The sequence below is a fragment of the Eleutherodactylus coqui genome, chromosome 5 (assembly GCF_035609145.1).
Source record: "Eleutherodactylus coqui strain aEleCoq1 chromosome 5, aEleCoq1.hap1, whole genome shotgun sequence".
Lineage (NCBI taxonomy): Eukaryota > Metazoa > Chordata > Amphibia > Anura > Eleutherodactylidae > Eleutherodactylus > Eleutherodactylus coqui.
Window position 1 is genome coordinate 234,296,129 of NC_089841.1, and position 24,916 is coordinate 234,321,044.

Consider the following 24,916-nt stretch of genomic DNA (forward strand, 5'->3'; position numbering starts at 1 on the left):
CTGCAGTCTTCATAATCTGTGCTGCGGGTGCTCCGGCAGGCACGCTAGCGCACATGCGCAGTGCAGATTATGCCACGCCATCACTAGGCGATGACATGGATCCTACGGCCTTTCCACAATGACAATTGTGGAAGGGCTGCAGGTCGGACAGCTTCCAATCGCAGCATGCAATTGAATTTCCGCTCGAGTAGAGGAAAGCGCATTTTGCCAGAGCATGCTATGGGCTGTATTTGCTGCGGAATCCAGAGGCAGACGCCAGCTCCAGATTCCGCAATGCAAATCCGCCCGTGTGCAGCCGGCCTAAAGCAACCATTTCTGTAATGTACAGTAAAGATTCACACACTAAGGCTGCCTGTCCACGGGCGAGTTGTCCTTGCGTTACCCGCGGCGATAATCCGGACACGGGTAACGCAGTGAATGCTTACCATAGGCTAACTAGCGATATTCCGCCTCGGCTATGGACAGGCAGCCTAAGGCCAGGCTCACACGGGTAGATTTGGATTGCAGATTCTGTGATCATGTGAAAGATCCCCTGTAAAATGCGGGCATTGAAAGACATGCATTTTCACTTTTTTGTTCCCACTCACTGAATATGCAATTCGTGTCCATGAGTGAAAAAAAAAAAAAGCTTCATTTTGCTGCAGAATGTGCTCGGACGGCCTCCATTGATGTCAATGGAGGACGTCCGACCCGCAGCCCCTACACAATTACAATTGTGTATCGGCTATGGTTACCCATGTCATTGCCAAGTGGTGGCACAGGAAATACAAACAAACAAAACCTGTAAGACCGCCAGCAAGCCATTAACAGCAGGTACGCCCATGTGAGCCCGGCCTAAGTGTGCTTTTACACGGAACGCTTATTGTTCGCTCCGACACGAAGATTTAAAAAAAAAGTTTATCATTCAGTTGGCTGTAGCAGTGAATGACAATGACTGAACGATCGGCGTTTAAACAAAACGAGTCGTGAACGAGCCGACGAGGTTTATTCTTGCATGAATCATTCAACTGTTGGCCGTCGTTACACTGAACGATTATCCTCACTTTCACTCGTTTAAACAATTGTCTGAAGGTTAAGCGTTACGTATAAAAGGGCCTTTACCCCTATAGATACTACAATCGTAAAAAGATATTTAAAAAGTAGCCGATAAATTCGGATTTAATTGTGGATAGGATTATTCAGTACACACCGCGGTGCAGATTTACTATAGCAAATACGACAGTTTTCTGGTACAAGTTGCGCCAGATAACAGTCTTGAATGTTTTGCCTCACATTTAAGCTTTCAGACTAGTATATTATTACTCCATATTGGGGGGGTGTTTGGCGTACTGTAATATGGCGCTAATGTTAATCTAGGTATCCGTTTATATAACCGTATTTTTTACGACCGGGTTTTAATAAAAAAAAAAAAATCATGAAGTTCCTTTTGCCCGTTTTTACAAAAGAATTTGAATTCATTAGCATTATTTTCTATTTGCCCAGCAGAAAATAAAACCAATGAACAGCAAAAGCAGATCAAACAACGATGAAATACTGATGACATAACTGGCATAAACTAGGCCAACTTATAAGTGGTATAAAAAGTTATAAAATGTCTAAAGATGCACCAACTTTATCATCCTCCAAGAGCCACTGTGATGAATCTGGTGGATTTGAGGACTAGGTAGTCTAATGGCCCTTTTATACGGGCTGACAGTCGTTTAAACAACTGCACGAGCGCCGGCGTCACCGCTAAGGTCGTTAGTGCTCGTGCAGAGCGTTTACATAAAGACTTGCCGCTGGATCACAGGCTTAACGTCCGGGTCTAGCTTCACCCCCTATGGGGAGCGCTGAGCGTTTACACAGGACAAGAAGCCAGCAATCCGAGGTTTTTTGAAAGGTCGACTTAAACTGAACGACTAGTGAGCGATTATCACTCATATTTGTTTGTTTGAACTAATTTTGAGCGGTAATCTGAACATGTAAATGGGCCGTTAGATGGAACGATTATTGTTCAGACAAGCGAAAGTGAACAAGAATCATTCAGCCTAATACGCAAGCCAACAGGTGAACAAACGAACGAAAATCATTTGAATTCCTCATCATTCATTTTAGAAAACCCCATTGTTGACTCTTTCGCTTATTATTCGGTTTAAACAGCGCTCGTTCGGTCCTTCTCATCCACTTATACAGGAACTGAATAATTCTTGTTGGAATGCGCCAACGACTAGAGATGAGTGAGTATACTCGCTAAGGCACATTACTCGAGCGAGTAGTACCTTAGCCGAGTATCTCCCCGCTCGTCTCTAAAGATTCGGGGGCCAGCGGGGAGCGGCGGGGAAAAGCGGGGAGGAACGGAGGGGAGATCTTTAGAGACGAGCGGGGAGATACTCGGCTAAGGCACTACTCGCTCATCTCTACCAACGACACATTTCCCAGTTAGCGTGACGTCACTCGCCCATTCAAATGAGAATCGGCTTGTCTAAAAGGACCCTGACTTTTAGCGTTTTATCTGCCCCTACATGGTTGTATACTGAAATGACCAACAAACAGCGCAGACTGACGGCGAACACGGTGAGACAACAGAACGACACGTACTTTTCAATGGGCAGCGTGTGCGGGCCGGACACAGACAGCTTGTAGATGAACATTAAAAATTTGCGGAACGTCTCAAAAAAAGGCCAATGGGAGAGCAGGCAGATACACTTGTTGGTGTTGATGATTTTAGAGGTCATCACTCTTTTCTCAACGGCTGTAATGAGCCCTAGCTGGATCATCTGCTTCTCGGTCAGCATTTCCCGGGGGTAGGGTTCATAAAACTGAATAGCAGCACCATATACCTAGTGTAAGAGATCAAGGCATTTAGGGAAGAAGGAAACACAAATCTCGCCTAGCTCACACAGATAACAGGGTCAACACAAAATGGGTTTCATCACCAATGTATAACAAGTAGTACTGATCGTCTACACCTATGTTTTTAGAAGGGTAATCGGGTGAAGAAGTACAGTAATATGTGCATGAGATGTTCTCTCCAGCTCTGACTGTTTCCGCAGGTATTGTATATCGTTAGTGATAAAACAGACACATGCCTACGTGAGAAACCAATGGGGAACGGGGTGCTACAGGCTAAAGGCTGGTTTACACGGGCCGATGATCGCTCAAAGATCGCTCAAACGACAGTTTGAGTGACAGCTTTAAATGATCATTTTGCATAAAAATTAATTGGTATTCAAGTAGCTACTAAGCTACTTAAATACCAATTAGGTATGCAAATGAAGCCTTCTCTGAACACAGCTAATAGCCAGAGGCTCAGATCCTTTGTTCTCCATGGGGTAACAATGCTGTCATTACTCCCGGTGGAGAACTGCTGATAAGAGCGAAGGATGATTTTTAGGTTAGCTTGAATTTAACGATCAGCTAACAGTGCCCGAAAAGCGGACGATAGACGCACATTTACACGCACCGATTATCACCAAAACGCTCCCCGATTAGCAATCATCGGCTGGTTTAAATGGGCCTTTAGGCTATGTTCACAGCTGCGTTCAGGGTTCCGTTGTGATAACATGTAAGCACATACATATGATTATTGCATCTGGAGACTCACAGGAGCTACATACAGTGTAACATGCATACATACCTTCTCTACATTATGGTGCTGGTCTCTATACTATGGTAAATGATCACTGTGTTATTTCTATTGTCTACATGGTAATTAAATAGCTCAACAATGAGCCCTTGGCATCCATCAAAACGCATGTTGGGAAATGGTGCCATCTACGTGGTCTGTATACTTTCTTCCTTCTCCATGTAATACGGTATATATATTGCATTGGGACACTCAGTGACTTCAGTATAGGCGTTTGATTACATATTACGCTTGTTAGCATGCATATTGGATGTTTGTACAGCAAAAGAGGTACCACATCACCATGAGCAGAGTATTTCCTTGCCTTTTTTATAAGCAATCATTTTGTATGATTACTAATAAGAATTAATTGTTTTTTTGCTTTTTTTATATATAGTGTTCTGCACAAATTATGTCGGTGTTATATCTTACATAACTTATTACTTGGCTTGAAGAGTCCCACTTGTATAGATGTGTAAAATGATACGGCTCTGGTTACATTCAGCAGCCACTTTAGTACTGAGCCCAATGAGAGCTGGATTAATCAGTATGCATAGAGCCCCCCTCTTGTGGTAGCTGCAGGTGGGCACTATGACAGTGCCAAGGCAAGTGGGGAAGCAGTTCAGTGCCAGGTCCTGCAGCAATTGGTTGCAAGGCTCGTCTCTAAGCTACGTACATCACTGTTGGCAATGTGTGTTGACATAATAATGCTAAAGGAAGAATTTGGCCCACTGTAGCAACATAACATGGAGACCTTAGAACCAGATATATCCAACTCACTATGCAGTTTACAAACAACATGCATTTGCAGGTCAAGCCAACAATTCCTTCTAAGCCAAGGCCTTGCCGTCAGAGGATTCTGTCAGCGGGTTTTATATGCAGAACTGCTGACAGATCTACGTAGCATCTTAATTAGTCAGCAGTCATATTAGCCAGAAATCCAACTTCAAGCACTCTGCTGGCACCCCCTCTTCCTGCAGTGCTCTCCCTCTGTCCAATCAGAGGCTCTACAGCGATGATTGACAGCTGAAGCGGTCTCCTGATTGGACGCTAAAAATCTGTAGTATTTTCACATGGTCGCTAGAAATTTTTCACACTACACCGTCGATAGCAATGGACAAGAAAAAATACTCTAATACCTTTTCAGCATTAGAGCCGGTTAGGACAAATGTAGAGAACACAGGAAGGGGATACTTGATTTTGGGAGCCCAACATTCAATTGTGGCTCCCATAGGAAGGCAGAATAGAGGCACAGATTCAGGTAGAGGAAAGGATTCATAGTTTTCCTCTGGATATCTGAAGATCATATCTGCAAGATAAAGAAGTAAAAATAAACAGACATTTGGGCAGATCTATGCAACCTGTCATACAGATACATGCTAGTTGGGGTAGAACGGGTGTACAATGTTTCTTTCCATGTGGGTTAATCTGCCCATACTAAGGAAAAGTCCTCTGCTGTGCAGACTCTTGGAGCCTGCCTTCCCCTTAACGATCGGGCAGAATGATCCCGAATCAATCTGCCCAATCATAACAAATCAGAATTGTGCGACCAATTAGGTACAGTCGCAGTCATTTGTATCCCCTTCATGCACTCCTCTCTATGATCAGTGCAGGGAAGATACAGGAAGTGGGGCTCAGCTTCCAGCTGCGGACCCTGGAAGGTACCGTACTATCTTAGAGTGGCATAGGTAGTAATCTGTAAGGGGTCGGCCACATGGAGGAGTCTAAGACTGGGTTTACACAGGGCAGATTTGCTGCGGAAATTCTGTCCGGAATTTCGCTGTGGCAAATCCACCTGGGGCAACTAGGACCGGGATTAGCCAGCCATGTGGACGAGATGTCAAAAATCTCGTTAACATGGGACGGCGAATCCATCGCGGCAAAGCCGGAAGAAGCCGGCGCTGCTGATTCCTTGGCCGCAGCATGTCCATTTTTTTTTTCCGTTGCGGCCGTGCTCTCCTCGCTGCGGCCAAACCGCGAGACTTCCGCCGGGATTCCGCTGTGTGGGAACCCAGCCTAACAGTGAGGCATGGGGAGCATTCAGCCATAGTTCAGGTGCCACAGATTCTAAAGTTCGCATCATGGGAAAAAATTTTTTGATCTGTCATTGCCTGGGGCTAAATCTACCTGCGGATCCACAAGAAAGTCCGTTGCAGATCTCCGAGGCTACTGAGGGTCAATGTCAGATCCACATTGGAAAAATCCAACATGGATCTGACACTAACACTGTCATGTGAACGAGGTCCAAAACAAGCTTTCTAATAAATAAGTGGTGTATTCAAACTACTAAAAATTTCAGCATAGTTATATGAAGCACAAAACTAGAATACTCACCAGCTTTATAAGCAATGGCGTTGGATGCTGGGACAGACTTCTTGTAACACAGGAATACACTAGATCCCCACTGAAACAGGAAAAGTATTAGAATAATGTGATTTCCCCATTGTATTTTTGGTTCACATATTGGACCTCATTTATCCCCACAGATACATTTCACACTTAGAATTTATGAAAAATTTCAACTGGACAACCCCTTTTAAACGGTTGTTGGCTTATCTACAGGACAGCTCATCAACAGACGATCAATTGGGTCCGCTGCCTGGGATCCCAGCTGATCAGCTGTTTGCCAGGCCAGTGTTCTCCTGCGCTTAACTTATGTCTGCAGGAAGCAGACAGCTCCGTTCTCACTGTAGTGACCAGGCTTGGTATTGCAGGGTGTGTCCCCATTTACTTCAATGGGAACTTTCCTTGCAATACCAGGACAGACCACTTCTTGGACCTGGTATTACAGTAGCACTATAATATTAAACCTAAGAAGCAACCAATCAAAACTGCAACTCCAACAGTTTTGATTGGTTGCTTTTTGGTTTTAATATTGTGGTGCTTTCAATTGTGTGCATGCCATAACTAAAGAGCGGTCCCGCTAGAAACGCATTGGAGCTTGGAGGCAACCGATGTCCGTTGAAACTATTTTTAAAGATGCCATTATAAAGTGAAGCTTTTATTCTTAGAGATTGGTGCCAGATCTTAGGAGTCTGTTTTAAAAGGTCACATTCCTTTTTTATAGAGCAAAACTCAAGACTCCACCAGGACCGGCTACACCGATGGTAAGCTCTATTCTCATCCCAGCTCTGTTCAATCACAGATGCAGAACAGCAAAAGTGGCTGCAATGTCAGATCCGTCAATGACCATGGCAGCTACACAAACAGCGAACTAATTATAGAGTCGTGCAATCACCTATCCGTTAAGTAATTTGCCTCACTTCTTTCGTGCTGCACATATGATGATTTTGTAAAGTAGGAATATCTAGGAGCGACAGCAATTCAGCCGCTATACTCTACGAAAGTACATAAAATAGGAAGCAACTGCAGACGCATGCAATATTCATCTTGTTCACACACGTCTGAAATTACCAGGCCCAGCCTCACCGACAGTGGTGTGAAGCCCTTCATTCTAAATCTCACTTCTCCTGAATTGTTAGAGAGCTTGACTGGCTGTACAGAGACCCAACCGTAACCTCATCAAACTCCTTTGGGTGGAAATGTAACTGCAACAGCAAACCAGGTCATGCATGAGCTATGCTGCTTTCAATCTCCTCCCCATTGCAAGAGTGCAGCGAGTCCACATTATGGACAGGGATACAGGACCCCGTGCTTTTGTTAGCAGCAAGACCCACCAATCAGACTTATCACCTATCCTGTAGATAGATAAGTCAACTTTTGGATAACCTCTTCAATTCCATGCCAGCCCAAGGAGCCTTCACTAGGCCCTAAACTGCCATTGCAACCATCAGCTCCCCACAATCACATTGCAGGAGGGCTGATGTGGGGTGGATGAGGAACAGGAGAGGTCCCAACTTCTAATGGCTGAGAAGCATAGTCAGCATGTAGCACTTTTTCTTCCGGTAAATCGCCGGGCAGCTGGACGGAGACTGGACAGACCCCATTAGAATCCATGAGGTCTGTTTGGTGCAGTTCGGTTCAGTCCAGTCATAAGATAGACCCATTAGGCCAGAGAATCCCCCTTTCCTGCTCCAGGAACGGAGCAGAAAAACAAAATCCCCACCACAGATGTGAAAGCAGCCCAACACATGCCTCATTATTGCAAGATGGGCCACATATATAATGTTGTTACATTGATAAAGTGATATAGATCTGATTTTGACATAAACTACAGTTAAACAGTTCCAAAGCTGCCCTGACAGCTGCTACATGACCCCAATTGTATCCGCTTACCATTCCACAGTTGAGGTTCTTGTCGACCTTACAGAAGGTATGAGGTGGCGTCTCCCCCTTGTTAGTGATGATCACACAGATGTCTGTAACTGCTAAGGAGTTTTGTGTGCGATCTGGTGGTGCACGGCGAAAAGTGATAAATATTCGCGACGAGCTGGTTGAGCTATTGTTGACATTAGCACAGCGTCCGTATGGAGTTGCTTGGAGGATTTCACAGCCGGACATAACGCGTTCTTTTCCTTCGTACAGCACTCTAAGAGGAGGAAGAGAAAGGGTCGTCACGCAGAACACTTAAGGAATACAAATAATCTGGGTCACAAGTCAAGTCTGACGAAGAGGGCAAAGGTGTATTGGGTTTACCATAAACCTAACAGTAAGGACATACATTGTAACATAGTATGTTAGGCTGAATGAAGACAATGTCCATCTAGTTCAGCCTGCTTCTGTTGATCCAGAAGGCGGCAAAAAAAAACAAAAAAAAAAACACCAACAAGGCAGAAGCCAATTCAGCTCATTTGGAGGGAAAAAAAAAATCCTTCCCGACTCCATAATGGCAATCAGAATAATCCCTGGATCAACGTTTTCATAGTTCCTACCTGACTCCAAGACCCGGATCAACAACCCCGCTGGTTATTTAAAGGGGTTGTCCCGCGCCGAAACGGGGTTTTTTTTTTTTTTTTAACCCCCCCCCCCCGTTCGGCGCGAGACAACCCCGATGCAGGGGTTAAAAAAACAACCCGCACAGCGCTTACCTGAATCCCGGCGGTCCGGCGTCTTCATACTTACCTGCTGAAGATGGCCGCCGGGATCCTCTGTCTCCGTGGACCGCAGGGCTTCTGTGCGGTCCATTGCCGATTCCAGCCTCCTGATTGGCTGGAATCGGCACGTGACGGGGCGGAGCTACACGGAGCCCCATAGAGAACAGGAGAAGACCTGGACTGCGCAAGCGCGGCTAATTTGGCCATCGGAGGGCGAAAATTAGTCGGCTCCATGGGAACGAGGACGCTAGCAACGGAGCAGGTAAGTAAAAAACTTTTGATAACTTCTGTATGGCTCATAATTAATGCACAATGTACATTACAAAGTGCATTATTATGGCCATACAGAAGTGTATAGACCCACTTGCTGCCGCGGGACAACCCCTTTAATGTCCATATCCTGTAATATCGTAGTGCTCTAAAATGATATTTAGTCCCCTCTTAAACTCCTCTATGGATTCTGACATCACCACGTCCTCAGGCAGAGAGTTCCACAGTCTCACAGCTCTTACTGTAAAGAACCCCTCCTGTGTTGGTGATGAAACATTCGTTCCTCTAGACGTAGTGGACCCCCTCCTGTTATCGTCACAGTCCTGGGTATAAACAGATGATGGGAGAGGTCCTTGTGTTGTCCACTCATGTATTTATACAGTTATTTGGTCGCCACTTAACCGTCTTTTTTCCAGGGTGAATTATCCCAATTTTGCTAGCCTCTCTGGGTATTCTAGTCATCTCAATCCATCATATTCTCTGACAAAGTTCAGAGACCCCAAAAGGCAAATGTATTAATACCATTAGTGCCAATGCAAAACTGCTGACAGTGCTCGGTAGTGCTGGGATGACGGGCGTCCTCATACCTTATGGCAGGCTATTATCAATCATAGTAGCCTGAAGACAATTCCACTGCACTATCACAAGCACCATGGTGGGACCTCAGCCTGAAACGTCCCCTGCTCTCTCCATTAAGCTCTGATTGACAGCTGTAGCACCCAATTAGGAGACTCCTACAGCTGACAATCATAGATATGGACAGAAGTCCCACCCAAATGGCAATTGTGCACCACTGATTTAAAGGGAACCCGTCACCTGCCAAATGCACCATAAACTAAGTTATGGTGCTGCTAAACAAGGTGGCAGGGAGCCAGGTGATGTATGTTTTATGCAAATAAGGGAGATGGAACAATACCTCTACAGCGCCACCTATTGTAAGGCAGAATTCCTGCAAGTCAATGGTAGACTCTTTATATGAGCCTTGTAACAATGGCTGGGAATTGAAAGCCAAGCCAGAATCCATACACAGACAGCTGTTTCAGGGTGTTTGTACCTCATCAGTGTGCAGTAGGTTTCTGGCTTGACTAGCGAGAAGCCTGTGATGTGGGTCAGGAATGCTATCTCTCCTTAGGTGAGCACCTAGAAGGTGATTGAGGAGACTTATAAGGCCATTCATGGTCCTCTGGGTAATATGCAAATTAGGGAGATGCTGCAATACCTTCACAGTGCCACCTATTGGAAGGCAGCATTCCTGCAAGTCAATGTTAGACTCTTTATACAAGCCTTGTAACAATGACTGTATTTTTTATACTCACCTGCACTATGGTTTCTGCCCCTGAAGACAGACAAAAATTTAATTCTTGAGATTACCATGCGTGCGCTCTCCCATAGACTTGTATGGGAGAGTAAGCATATGGGACTATGAAAAGAGTCAGCCATTCATACACCGTGTGGACTTCAGTGGCAGGCACCACAGGAACTAGTTGGGAGTTGGTTTACAGTGCTTTAGGCAGGTGACAGAAAATGAAACTTAAAGGGAACCTATTGTACAATGCTTTAGGCAGGTGACAGGTTCCCATTAAGTTTCATTTTCTATTGCACAATGTGGAAAGTTTCAAATCTTTTGGCATTTTCAGACTCTACTTTTCAATTGACAAGAAAGATATAATCACAAGGAGGGGATATCACACGGGGGAGATATACCAACAAGGTACAGATTTTCCATGGAATTCAGCCCGCTCTTTGAGACGGTTACAATCCACAACGAAGACCCACCGCAGACAATCGACATGCGGCAGATTTAATTATTTTTTAATTCTCCTCCTGCAGAAAGGCCAAAAGCACAGTTTCCATCAGGCTGTATGGGAGCCTATGGATACATTTGAAAAATGTACTCTGAACTATCCTGATGCTTAAGCCAAACAGACACTGCAGATGTAGAGTGACTGGTACATTTTTATGCTTTATCATGCTGTACGCTAGATTTTATGCCCTTTATAAGAGAACCTGCCGTCACCTTTGAGCCCATAAACTAAGCTGCTGATGCTCCCTCCACATGTGTGAATGAACCTCAATTGTGGTTTGATGGACTCACTTTCCAAATCTCTCTATGTATGCCAAACGTCAGCTTTAAAAGCCCACAGTTCTTTTTTTGACACATTTGTAGATTAGTAACCAAGTTTATATAAAAGAGTAATTAAGCCACAAAGTACTGTGCCGGACTTTGCCTTATATTATAGGGCAACAATATGTAATTGTATCATTGACCCGTTTCATCATTGGTCCCAAGGATTATTTAGATTGGCCTATCTCTGGAACGATCATCAGTCTAAGATTTTACTATCCCTTTCCTCGCCCCCTTTTTCCCCAAAAGCTTAAAAAGTTGAGCTTTTGCGAGGCATCACCGATTTAATGGCTAATGTAAACTCGAGTCATCCGAGTGCCCTTGTGTTCGTGGGACAACTCCACAATGAGCCATGCTTTTCTTTGCTCTGATTCACTTTGCACTGCGACAACATGTTCGGCATTCTTTGTTCCACGGATGATCAATAAAAACTTTTTGAACATGAGCTGCGAGTGCAGAACTAAGTCAGCAGCTAATCTGCAGTACAATGGTCTCCACGGTTATGCACTTCAAAAATAGCCCGCAAATGAGTAGGACGACTTGGCAGCATACCAGCTCTCGTCTATGGCCAATGCTTGGTTTCCAGGAAACAGGGGTTAAAGAGTCTATACACAGCAGGTACACACCTAATTACTCTGGATCGCAGCCCTGGGAGGAAAGGTGATTACTCACAGGCATCCCTTAGAACCAGAACGTAGAGCTCTGATAACAAAGCTGCGGGTTTGTAGAAGGTGGGGTAATAAAGGGAGAGGAGATGAAACAATACAAGGATACTATCCTACTATGAATAGAGAGAAGCATAGACTGGCCATATGCAACATGTATCTGTGTACCTAGAAAGCACAAATCATGTATACCAAGTGTCCTTCCAGGCGTCTCACTCACCTGCTGGGTCATCGAACGATACGATACATTATTACAATTCTCCTCTGTTGCTAAACCTGAACAAATGTAACATTGGCTACTAATCCGGATCCTGCCAGGAACGGACAGCTTTATATAAAAAAGATGTAAACTTTACATAGAAAAACAAAATGTAGCAAATTTCAAATGTTTAATAAATTGTGTTCTTTCCATAGTGATTATAGCAAACTGCACTCCGCAGGAGAAGTACAATTCAGTTTGGCGCCAGCAGCGAGAGTGCTGGTAGAGCAGTATGTAATCAGCGGCGCCTCCCCCTGTACATCCTCCTACCCGCACACACCGCTGGGAGGGCAAAAATATATACATGATAGTCGGCCGACATCCCTGCTGCCCCGTATTCTGGCTGCTCCGGCACGGCTTTTTGGTACAGCTTTGATATATTTTTTTATTACAAAAATTAAAAAATTTCCTGCCCTTTTCGTGGGAAAAATCCAACAAAACATGTTTCCTCTTCTCACTCACAAGATTTTATACGAAATATAAAAATAAAAACATAAGTTGTAAAAATATACACAAAAAAGGGCCGAATGAAAAAACAAGAATAAAATCTCTCTCCTCTTTGCATGATCAGTGAATAGTGGGGGGAAAAACACAGTGTATGTCCTCTATGAATCAAACACGGGCGAGAATCTTAGGAGAGTTTTTTGTGTTGCGTGACGCACAAAACTCACATGGATACAAACGTCACTCTTTTGAAGGACCCTTTTTTATTTACAGTTTTTTTTTTTTGTTAACACCATTGAAATAACACAGAAAGGCTTCCGTTCGCTTCCATTCCGTCAGGTTTCCGTTTTTTGTGTTTTTTTTAAAGGAAAAACAGCGCAGTCTGCAGTGTAATTTTTCCATTAAAAAGACCAAAACATGGCAACCTGATGGAATGGAAACAAATCAAAGCTTTTCCATTTACTTAACTTTTTTTTTTTGTTGTTTTTTTTTTTTAAACCCCATTGAAATCTATGGGGGAAAAAAAGCCATTTTTCAGTTTTTTTTCTAGTTTTTTCAGAGAGATAGAAAACCTGAACTGACGCTGTGATGCTAATGCGGGTGTAAAAGCAGGCTTACATTTGCTAATAGTTTCTTAAAAAAACAAACATAAAATAAGTAGTTTCTGAACAAGTGCTTTTACTACACAGATGCCGGGCTGGTTGATGCTTCCCCCAGCAATTTGCCAGGGGCGCTGGGAGGGAGACCTGTAGCATCCAGCTAATTGTCCCGCCACACGTATTTTATAAGGGGTTGTCTCTCATAAGATAACCCTCATAATGGGCTTAAAGTGCCCAAACACATTAGATGCATACCAAACCAACCCACCTATTGAGGCCAGCTGATATGTATGCTGGACACCGGATTTTCGTTGTTGGAGATCTATGCATTCATAAGGAAAAGTCAACTGACAGTTGGCTAAAGAGGTTTTATAATTTTAAGAAGCATCCAATTTCAATTTAGGGCTCCTTCACACGGGCGAAGGCGATATCGGGCTGTGACTCATGGCCTGATATCACACTTGCCACCATATAAAAGCCCCGTGGATGCGAGGCGTTTTCATGTGAAAACAGCTTCACATCACTGCGGGGATTCCCTTCATCCTCGCTGCGGTGGTCACGGCTGTGGATCTCAGAGTTCCCCCATTGCTTTTTAATGGGGCTAGCGCTGCTGCCGCCGATCCCATTAAGAAAGAACATACTGCGGGGTTTTTGTCACGCATCATCGCTTGAGTGATGACATCGCAAATAAGAATGAAACCACTGAAAATCATTGGTTTCATAATCGTGCGTTTTCACTCACTGTCGCACAATTTTTTTGCCAGTGTGAAGACCCCCATACTGACAGTGATACAACATGTAATGACTACTTGAAGACAAGTTACTCCATTTGTCCAAGTGTTCTTTAAACACATGAACACTCGTCTCGGACTATTTACTGAACGGTTCCTTCACTAAACCAAAAGGTAAATGATAGAGGCGTTGGCTACCAAGAACCACCATGGCGTTGGTTAGACGTGGCATTCTGTGGCACTCAGGAGGTTTCACTAAGAAAATAATAACTAGGAAATTCTTCCATATAATTTAACAATATAAGAATTAAACGGGATAAAGGTTGATTCCAGGTCACCACTTTATAGAGCCGTAAAATCTTGATTGAAAAGTAACTGGGCCCAAAATACAGAATAGAATTTCCCATAAGTGTGTTAGTTTATTCCAGGACCTAAGGGGAATGCATCACCTATATTGTTTTACTAATTAAAACGGAATACTGGCACACGTTCTTTCACAACCTGTTCCACTCATTGATCACCCTCACTGTCTAATATCTAATCTGTCTCCTCCCTTTCAGTTTCATCCCATTGCTTCTAGTCTTTCCTTGTACAAATGAGAATAGGACTGATCCCTCTGCACTGCGGCAGCCCTTCAGATATTTGTAGACAGCTATTAAGTCTCCTCTCAGCCTTCTTTATCGCAAGCTAAACATTCCCAGATCCTTTAACTGTTCCTCATAGGACATGATTTGCAGACCGCTCACCATCTCGGTAACTCTTCTCTGAACTTGTTCTGGTTTGACGATGTCTATTTTGAATTGGGGTGCCCAGAACTGGACATAATATTCCAGATGGCATATATTGTATTTCAGCTGCACTTCAGTAGCAGTAAGCGATTCCAGCAACCTCATTGGTTGTTGGGTACACACCCCCCTTTGGAGATCTGCACGAGTACTAGTTCACGAGATCCGCGGGGGGTTAGGTTTAGGGTTGGGGTTAGGGTTAGTTGCCGACCCTCCTACGGCCGTGCTGCTACTTATTTAACGGGCCGCCCACTCGTGCACATCTCCAAAAGGGGGTGTGTACCCAACAACCAATGAGGTCGCTGGAATCGCTCACCGCTACTGAAGTGCGGCTGAAATACAATATATGCTTCCAGATGAGGTCTGACCATGGAAGAGTAGAGGGGGTTAATTACCTCATGTGATCTAGACTCTATGCTTCTCTTAATACATCCCAGAACGGTGTTTGCTTTTTTTGCGGTTACATCACACTGTTGACTCATGTTCAGTTTGTAATCTATTAGTATACCCAAGTCTTTTTCACATGTACTGGCTGATGCTTAGCCCAATTCCTCCCATTCAGTATATTCTTGCTCAGATGCAGGACTTTGCATTTCTCCTTGTTAAATACCATTCTGTTAGTTCCCACCCAGTGTTCAAGCTGGTCAAGATCTTTCCAAATCCATTCTCTCTTCTCTATTCCTCTCTACCTTTGTGTCATCAGCAAATTTGATCATTTCCCCCTCTTCTAAATCCCTTATAAGAATGTTGAACTAGAAACTTTTTACATTTCATTTTTTGTCATTTTGGTCATTTGTATATATATTTTTTTACATAGCTCATTGACATTTATGCAACATCTGACTGCTGCAGCTCGGGCTGCACAAACAGCTTTACTACCACAACAAGACCTAAAGTTTGAGCCACTCTAATCTTTCTTTTGAAGCATGTAATCTTTTGAAGATTCAAACATTTGGAAGAACAGTATTCAGTAAGGCTCCAGTCTTGGCAAGAGAACGCCGGCTTTGGTAGTCCGGTAACCACTTACAAATACACAAACTGTTATACTGACAGATGTTATTGTGGCACTGCAAAAGCAAACTATGGCTTTAAAAAAAAAGATATCAAAGAAACCCTTAAGTTCACCCAGCAGATGACAGCGCTGATAGGGCTGTGACAGTTATGTATAACTATAGGATATGCGCTACCAGATGATAAACCGAAAAACAGCTCTAGTTTGACTGAGGAAGTCTTGCAAAGCAAAAGCTTCCTCTCTCAGCATTACAGCATGCAGAACGGCTCTGTACTTGTTCCACAGGAAATTATGTTTTGTTTTCAACTTTTAATGATTAGGAGCACACAATGGAGCACACATTTTAAAGGAATTAGGATAGTTCATCCATAGTAGATCCACAGACGGTCCACCACCCCGGACCGCTGGTAAATCAGCGGTTTGAAGTGTTACTGTACTACTGCATGGAGCTATTGTGTTGCTGGAACCACACAGCTCCATTCACACTATAGTGGCTCAGGGTGGTACTGCAGGCAAAGCTCCAGTTTTTTCCTGGATGTGCGGTCTGTGTGCCCAGGATGCTGCTGCCTTCAATGCAGCTCAGGCCGGGCTTACACGACCGTATACTCATTGAATATTACCCGCGTATGTTTTGCATGCATAATAGGAAGTATCAATCTCCCATACACTTTCATTGTGTTGCTCAAAAATAGAAAAAAAAAAAAAAAAAAAAGATTGTGGCGTGTTCTATCTTGGCACGTGTTACTCACACATATATATTAAGATAGTGTATGGGGATCGGCGGCACACGGCAAGTACGCATTATTATTGAGTACTTGATATGTGTGCGGCATGCAGAAACACGGTCTAGTGAGCTCAAGCCTGGCCTCATATATAAGCCGACTACTCCATTCTGTCCGGCCTAATCTCAAGTGAATTGGAACTGTGCCTACAATACCAACCTGGGCTGCTGCGGAGTGCAATGAGCCGTGTGCTTTTGGTACACAACAGCTCCATGAACTGAAACACCAAAATCGCTACTAGCAAAGAGCCGATTAGCAGGCGCCCCGGGCTGCAGACCCCTGCCGATCAACTATTGATGACTAGAGATGAGCGAGCATACTCGCTGAGGCAAACTACTCGAGCAAGTAGTGCCTTATTCGAGTACCTGTCGGCTCGTCTCTAAAGATTCGGCTGCCGGCGCGGGTGAGCGGTGAGTTGCGGCGGTGAGCAGGGGGGAAGAGAGGGAGAGAGAGATCTCCCCTCCGTTTCTCCCCGCTCTCCCCCGCCGCTCCCTGCCCCCCACTGGCAGCCGAATCTTTACAGATGAGCGGGCAGGTACTCGAATAAGGCACTACTCGCTCGAGTAGTTTGCCTTAGTGAGTACGCTCGCTCATCTCTATTGATGACCCATCCTGAGAAACAGTCAACAGTAGCTTAAAGCTGGAAAACACCTTTATTTTTGCATTTAGGAAGCAAATTAAAAATACAAAAAAAATTCTGAGCAAAAACTGTTGGCTAATATGGCATTAATACAAAAAATTCTAATTATAATCTTTTTTTTTCTTGCTTTGTTAAATACGCTAAAAAAATGGCACGAGATTTCCGGCACGCTTGCGTGCAGTCCTAAACCACCGGCAGAAGATCACTTCCTGCTAACGGGGTTCGTAAACCCCTGCCTCTAGGAAGTGTTGGTACCGATTGGTCCTCGAGCGCTGCAGCTGAGCCAATCAATGCAGTGCTCGAAGAACCAATCACAGGCATCGCATGGTTCGAGCACTGAATTGATTGGTCCTCCAGCGCCACGGCTGAGCCAATCACAACCATCACTTGCTAGAGGCAGGGTTTACGAACCCCATTGCCAGGAAGCAATCTTCTGTTGGCGGCTGAGGACTGCAAGCATGTATGGCGGAACTGCAGACACTAGCAGGAGGGACTTGGACGGCTCCTACTAGGTAAGTATAATAAGACCTCCCCTGAAAATAAGACTTAGTGCCTTTTTTGGGGGGGGGGGGGGGGTCAAAAATGAATTCAAGACAGCGTCTTATTTTCGGGAAAACACTGGTACTATATTGATTCTGTGGATAATCAGTATATATTACTTAGCTGTCAATTTCCTTATGTAAAAGAATGAGTTAAAGTAAAATACAATATACATTTCTGGAAATGAAACCAGCTTTCCTTAATGCATTTGCATATTTAGTATAGGAGTAGCACCCGCTATAGATGTAATGTATAGCGGATGTTTCCATGGGCCCGGCTCCTGAGGTTCTCATGTGCCAGTTAGAGACTTGTGCAGGTATGCTGAAGTGATATAAAAGGACAAGGACAGAGGAGAGAAGCCACGAAGAGGCAACGTTTCACCCCGACCTCCTTTTCCTCAGGAAGCAGTAGTCCCTACCTCTAGGCTCAGCAATGATAAGCTGCAGGCAAGACTAAAGGTACGTTTGGACAGAATGATAAATCAGTTTAAATGCAACTAACGACGAACAAGAATCACGTGCTTCTCATTCGTCATTCAGTTTCAGCCAGCATAAAAACCATCCTTGGCTTCTTGTTGCGTTGGAACACGGAACGTTCGCGGCTTCACATAGGAATGTGAAACACTGAAAGAGAAATTCACAATTCCAGACGAGGATTTGCCTGTCTAAACAGGCAGCACATGTGCGAGCGAGCTGGTGAGGACGTCAACAGTTCATTCGCTTGGGCAAACGAGAATCGCGAGGTTCTCGGTTGGTGTAAAACAGCCATAAGTAGCTTCTATGAGGAAAGCCCCATGAGGAAAAAGTATAAATTCTGCGCATGTTTCCATGGGCTTTCAGGATCCTGATACTTTATACAGGGGTACAGTTTTTAAAAATGCTCATTTGCCCTCTAATTGCCAGGTGGTAGACTGGACTCCCTATCGGCCTCCCCCCAGTTTGCCACTCAGGGGATAGGAGCCTCCGGCCGGTCACTACGAGGCCGGCTACATTCAGCAACACCTTGTGGTGGCCACTTACTGCAGGGATAAGACGTTCACTACAATCCCAGATGCCGAGTTCTTCAGTCTTTCTAGAAGCCTTCCTTACCATATTCAGATTTGTTCTGTTGGCTATACGCCAGAACGGGATTCTCAAGGAACCTTAGATATTTCCCAACCTACAGGAGCAGAACAGGGGGAAAAGTTGCCTAGTTTTACTGTTATAGAAACACAAGGCATTATGGGTAGAGATGAGCGAGTATACTCGCTAAGGCACATTACTCGAGCGAGTAGTGCCTTAGCCGAGTATCTCCCCGCTCATCTCTAAAGATTCGGGGGCCGGCGCGGGTGACAGGTGAGTTGCGGCGGGGAGCAGGGGGGAGAGGGGGAGAGAGGGAGAGAGAGATCTCCCCTCCGTTCCTCCCCGCTCTCCCCCGCCGCTCCCCGAATCTTTAGAGACGAGCGGGGAGATACTCGGCTAAGGCACTGCTCGCTCGAGTAATGTGCCTTAGCGAGTATGCTCGCTCATCTCTAATTATGGGGGAAAACTATCCCGGCACTTGCACAAGTTTCTTGGTGTTAAAAAGTCACAAGTTTTAACATGTGCCTTATTTGCAAAAAAAAAAAGTGACTTCCAGTTTTGTGCCACTCTTGCCACGTTTTTAAAAACAGGGTGGGGACAGATTTAGAAAGTGGCATCACTTATAACACAAATGTGTGCCTCCACAATGATGTCAGGTTTTACCTCCCCAAACAAGAGTGTGATGTTTGTGTCCCCCTCCACTCCCTTTCTGTGGGGCACATTCCCAATCCCGTTTGACAACTAGGCCATTCCTCTGGAGAGTAGACTCGGTTTACCCCCGGGGATAGAATTCACCAGGCCGTGGCCCTCTCTCCAAGAGCCCCGCAGCAGCTGCACGGTCCGCTTTTATGGTACGTACGCCAGCTCATAACTGGTGTAAAAGTATACTGCAGCAGCAACCCAGAAAAGGACATTAGCCAGGAGTCAGTGGCTGCGAATGGTTCATCGAGTGCAGATTCGAACCAAGACGCCGGCGGTTAGGTGAGTATAAGACATCCCCCGAAAATAAGACACTATGCCTCTTTTAGGGCAAAAATTAATCTAAGACATTGTCTTATTTTGGAGGAAACACAGTAGCATGCTACTAAGCCCTGCCACACACTTTCCATGTACCCGAGTTGCGCCTGAGAGGCGCGGAATCAAACAGCGCCAGGCGGACGCCACTGACTATATAAGAAAAACTGCTGCATGCAGCACTCTGCAGCCGGATCTGCGGGGGAGGCTCCAATGCAAATGTGAAGCCACCCTAATAAGGGCAAACATTTCTCCTCTAACGTCCGTCTTACGTCTCAGCACATCAGTCGTCCTCCCCTATCACCAGAGTTTGTGAACCCTTGCTGTGAGATATGTGCAGGCATCTCTTATTAAATCACTGTTTTATTAGGAAGAAGTAAGGCCCGGCTGGTAGAAATACTTGGCAGGGCTTGTAAAGGAATTGGCTGGATCCCCTCCTGGTATATTAGGAGCAGGATAAAGTGAACTCTTCCTCCGACTTGGAAGTGCATGCTGTGAAGGACTAATGACCAATCTTACTGCATTACATCTGCCTGAAAGAATGTAATCCTGAAGCATGGCGGCCGTCTTATCAGAGCTCCCAGAACACCAGTCTAACAACTCACTGCATAGTCTTGTAGGCAAACAGCACATCCTTTGCTTTGGTTCTGAGTACTTCAGGTAGTGGGAGTGAGGAGAACCTGAGAGTTGCTTTGTATATACTACCTACAGGTCCGTTTACCCCAAACGAGCCAATGACATCAGTTCACTCGGCTTATACAGGCAGATACAATGTTGGCTTGTTTAAACACACCCGCTGTATGAGTCAACGAGGACTGAACGATCGCCGATTAACCCAAACGAGAAGCCAACGAGCCAACGATGGTTTCTATGCCTGCATGAAATGAACGACAAGCGAAAAGTGAGCGATTCTCGGTCATCGTTGGTTTGCGTTTAGACTGAACCACTATGGTTCACTTTTGCTCGCTTGAACAAATCGTTTTGCTTAAAAGGGCTTTAACCCCTTAAGGACCAGGCCGTTTTGTACCTTAAGGATCAGACACTTTTTAGGGATTTTACCGATGTGGCGGTTTTACTGCCCTGTCTTGTTTCCTTTAGCTACCAAAATTATTTTTACTGCGTTTTTCTTTTCCGTGACATATAGGGCGATTTTTACTGTCTTTTTCACTGACTTTTTTTCCGTTTTTAGTTTTATTGGGGGTAAACGCTAAAAAAAATGATTTAACATTTATAGTTATTTTATTTAGTATATTTCTGCTAAAATAAAGTATGGGAACGGTTTCCTCTATTTGTTTCGGACGCTTTGATATATAGTATGTATGGTTTTGGTTTACAGGGCGCATACGGTGACGGTTTTGGTTGGCGTCTGCTTTGTGTTATTCTCTTTCTTATGTATGTATTGCTGTTTTATTCTGTTATTTTATTTTACTGATGTATGGAATTATGTTTTTTTACTATCTATGTCCCCAATGACGTCATGTAAGACCTCTGGGGGACATTCATTTTTTTTTTTGTTTATTTGACACTTTCCAGCTGTAGCTGGGGCATCCATAGGAGCCCCAGTTACAGGGGAAAGCAACTCCTGTAGTGACATTAGTCACTGGCAGAGCTGGCCAGGGTCTAGTATGACCCTCCAGCTCTGCTGTAGCAGAGAACACCAGCGGTCACATGACCCCCTGGGCTCCCAGAATGAAAGTTACACTGTACTTTCACTTTCCAGTACACTGCTCATTGAGCACTGTGTACTCGGGGAAGGAAAAGGCAAGAAGGCTTAAAAACCCCACCTGCATTCTCCTCCGGGTTATCAGCTGTCACTAACAACTGATAACCCGTCCTGCCGCTCATTGATTGCAGAGAAAGGAGGCTTAAAGCGCCGCTGTAATTTTACTATCGGCGGTGCTTTAAGCCAAGGACCAGGCGCCATATATTTACTGTGCCTGCTCCTTAATGGGTTAAACTAACTAGACGACAATGTTCAATGGAGTCATCAGGAAATACGTCCCTAGGAACCATTCCTATTGACATCAACCCTTCATCTCACGACAGCTACAGATAGTCCCCGACTTGCGAACATTCGACTTACGAATTTCGCTAGATACGTACTATCTGTCCTGCACAGTATGATGTAATGCTATGGCATTACATCATACTGTGCAGGGACTGGGCAGGCTTCTATCAAGCCTGATAGAAGCCTGTCCGGTCACATCGCGGTTGCTGGGCAGCCGGGGGCCTTCTGAAAGGCCCTAGGGCTGTCTATGCAGAGCGCCTATCAAGCCGTGCGCTTGATGGGCACTCTGCATAGGCAGCCCTGGGGCCTTTCAGGAGGTCCCCGGCTGCATAGCAACCACACAGCGTCCTGCGATCTCATCGTGGGACGCTGTACGGGCCCCCTGAACGTCGGGTGCAGGTTGTTTCTTACAGTGGGCACCCGGCGGCAGCAGTTCCGACGAGCCGCGCCGCTCGTCAGAACTGTTAACACTTTAACACTGGAACGGAACCTGTTCGCAAGTAAGGGAGTAACTGTATTGCCGATTGAGACATAAAGGTGTAAAGAGGCTTCTAACATTTAACCGTAATCTAAAATCATACATTCCGACTAGTCATTGGGCCAATGAACCCTTCTTCATAAACCGGTCATCAAGATCATGCTGCCTTCAACTACAGTATATTCAACCGCTATAGCGCGGCACGCGGTTTATACTTGGTAGTGGCCAGGATTATGTGCGGGGCTCAGACTGAAGGATCTCTGTTGTGTGAATCCCTGCATGAAAATTGCTCCTTTATATGCCTCTAGTTGCATGTCAGTCTATGATAGGTGGAGTATTGTATAGATATATAGGAAGAGCCGTCTATCATAGTCACTCAGGTGGGGGAAGTTGGAGAGAGCAACCCAATGAGCAACCCCTCAAGCCCGCCAAACACTACGGATCTGGAACCATTGTTAAAGGAGTGGTCCACTTGTAAAATATTTACGGATTTTCCTCAAAAGAGGCATTGTATTGCACATTGTGGGGGTCTTTTGCCGGGGATCCCCCCCAATCATCTGTTCTCTAGTATGCCTATATAGTGAGCTTATTCCTACAGGAAGCAGACAGCTCCATTCACCCTGCAATGGCTCAGCTTGATATTGTGGGCCAAGATCTCTTTAAATTGAATGCGAACTTCGCATGCAATACCAGGCCGAGCCATTGGAGTAAGAACTGAGCTGTCCGCTTCCTGCAAGAATCTGCTCAGTGCACAAGCGCACCGACCCAGAGAATGGCCAATTGGAGCAAAACCCCCTGCAATGGACCCTCACTGGTCTACGATTGATGCCTTATCCTGAGGAAAAATCCATTAATCGTTTACAACTGAACAACCCCTTTAGAGTTTCTCTACAATACTGCTGTGATTTCCACCTACCCGATTTCAGCTTGTCAGACCACTCACTAAAGGTCACGATGCCCACGGTAGGGGCAGCATGATCTGGGCAACAGGTTCCCTTTAAGAAATTTTGTACCCACAAAACAAGGATGCCCAAAATGCTGCAGAACATATACATATCTTTTATAAAGGGCATTCCACAGAGCAACAAGCAGTAACTAATTTCCAACCTGACCTTACACAGAATGCACCAGTTTCCTGCGGTAATCAAACACTGTACAGTTTCATATTAGTACATATATATTAAAGGGTTAATGCAGGCAGCACCCACCGGGTTACACTGGGGTCGGAGCGGAAGCACTGCTGTGACCCCTGTGTAGTGGCCAGAACAGCTCTGCCTGAAATCAATGGGCCCCCAGCCTGTAATTACAAGCACTGGCCACTACACAGGAGTCAGTGCTGTGCTTCGGCTCCAACCCCTGGTGTATCCCGGCGGTCACTGCATGGAAAACCCCCTTGAAACACAAATTTTCAGGCAAAAACAGTCAAGTAGTACTAAAGGGCTGTAAAACAACTGCCCCCCAATGCCCCAACAGTGAGTAGTACAGCGCACCGCCATTCATTTGGTGCTGAAAACGCTCAGCGGTAATACTTGATTTCAATGTTCTTCTGAGAATTTAATATGACCCAATCTTATGTATCAAAACTAATCCCATCCATGGAACAGAAGAATGGGCAACAAGAGTGAAATACTCACCCGATATCTATCAGTGGTAGCTTCCCTTTCTCTCGTTTGTAACAAATGAACAGCTCTGGGCTCTTCAGACTGCCGTGATTGAGATTCGCCTGAAGGCCACTTGGCGTGACTTCGATACACGTGTAACCCTCCGGTACCGCCTCACCAGCTAACCGGTTAATAATGGCAAGATCTGTGATCGGAGCTTTGGGGCGACCGGCTTTGGTCTCCGATCGGGCCGCATCGTGTTCCAGGAGTTTAGAGGTATCTGTCAGTCCTGCCACTACAAAGTAATCGGCAACGCGGGGACCTTTATCTTCCATCGTATCTGCGGATGGCGGCCTATAAGACAAGAGGAAGCAAAGAGTCGATAACAGCGTAGATTAAAAAACAAGGCGATCCGCTATCAACAATCTACTAAACAGAATGTCAACGTAAGGCTCCGTTCACAGAATACAACCGTGACGGCAGTGCCCGGAATCAGCACACAACAGACGCCAATGGTGCCCAACGCTGTTGACTTGGGGCTCATGAGGACTGTGTCAATTTGATAAGGAGAATAGCGCTGCATGTTGCGCTATTCTTCTAGCTATATCTGACGGAACCATGAATGGAGCCTCAGTAAGAAGCTTCGACGGTAGTGAGATCCAAGCTTTAAGCTTGTAAAGTTATATATATATATATTAATAAAATGTGTTTACGCAGTAAAACAGGGAATATGTGCAAAAACTGGCATTATGCTATCAAAAAGCCCCACTATACACAGATAAACAACCATACAGCCCCTAGTCATATAGAGCCATACACAAGTATGTCCTACTCTACGGGGCCTTTCAGACGGGATGATGGTCGTCCCAGTGACTATCGCTACAGTGCTTTCTAACACAGGTGATAATTATTGTCTGGCGCGCTCCGCCTCTGTTCACCGATCCCTTCCAACAACCGCCTCCATTCACAGTGAACAGGCAGTGGTTCACAGATGAAGGACCGCCTGTTTACACAAGCAGATGGCATTTGGCTTTTACATTTGGCTGCCTAAACTGGACAAATGATAAGAGAACAAATTATGGTTGGTCGCCGGCAGAGTTTACAGTAAACGATACCGTCAGGTTCACACAATCCAGCGATTGCTCAGTGTAAAGCCTGGTTTAGACACAACCATTATTGCTCAAAAAATCTTTTGAGCGATAATTGCTGTGTGCTTTTTTACAGCGCAAGATGATCGCTGAAATGTTGAGCAATCACCTTGTGCTCCGAGCGGAGGATGCAGAAGACAAGCAAGACCGCTTGTC

At 45.1% G+C, this 24,916-nt stretch overlaps 1 protein-coding gene across 1 annotated transcript in view; it reads right to left on the reverse strand.

Annotated features, from left to right (window-relative positions):
* DENND4C (DENN domain containing 4C) overlaps positions 1 to 24,916 on the reverse strand; it is a 91,928-nt gene that overhangs the window by 56,688 nt on the left and 10,324 nt on the right. The window contains exons 2-6 of the mRNA XM_066604342.1: positions 23,646 to 23,966; positions 7,841 to 8,093; positions 5,939 to 6,008; positions 4,744 to 4,913; positions 2,578 to 2,819 (exon numbers count right to left, since the gene is read on the reverse strand). Of these exons, the coding sequence (XP_066460439.1) occupies positions 2,578 to 2,819; positions 4,744 to 4,913; positions 5,939 to 6,008; positions 7,841 to 8,093; positions 23,646 to 23,947 (1,037 nt within the window). The 5' untranslated portion in view covers positions 23,948 to 23,966. The remainder of the gene's footprint in view (positions 1 to 2,577; positions 2,820 to 4,743; positions 4,914 to 5,938; positions 6,009 to 7,840; positions 8,094 to 23,645; positions 23,967 to 24,916) is intronic.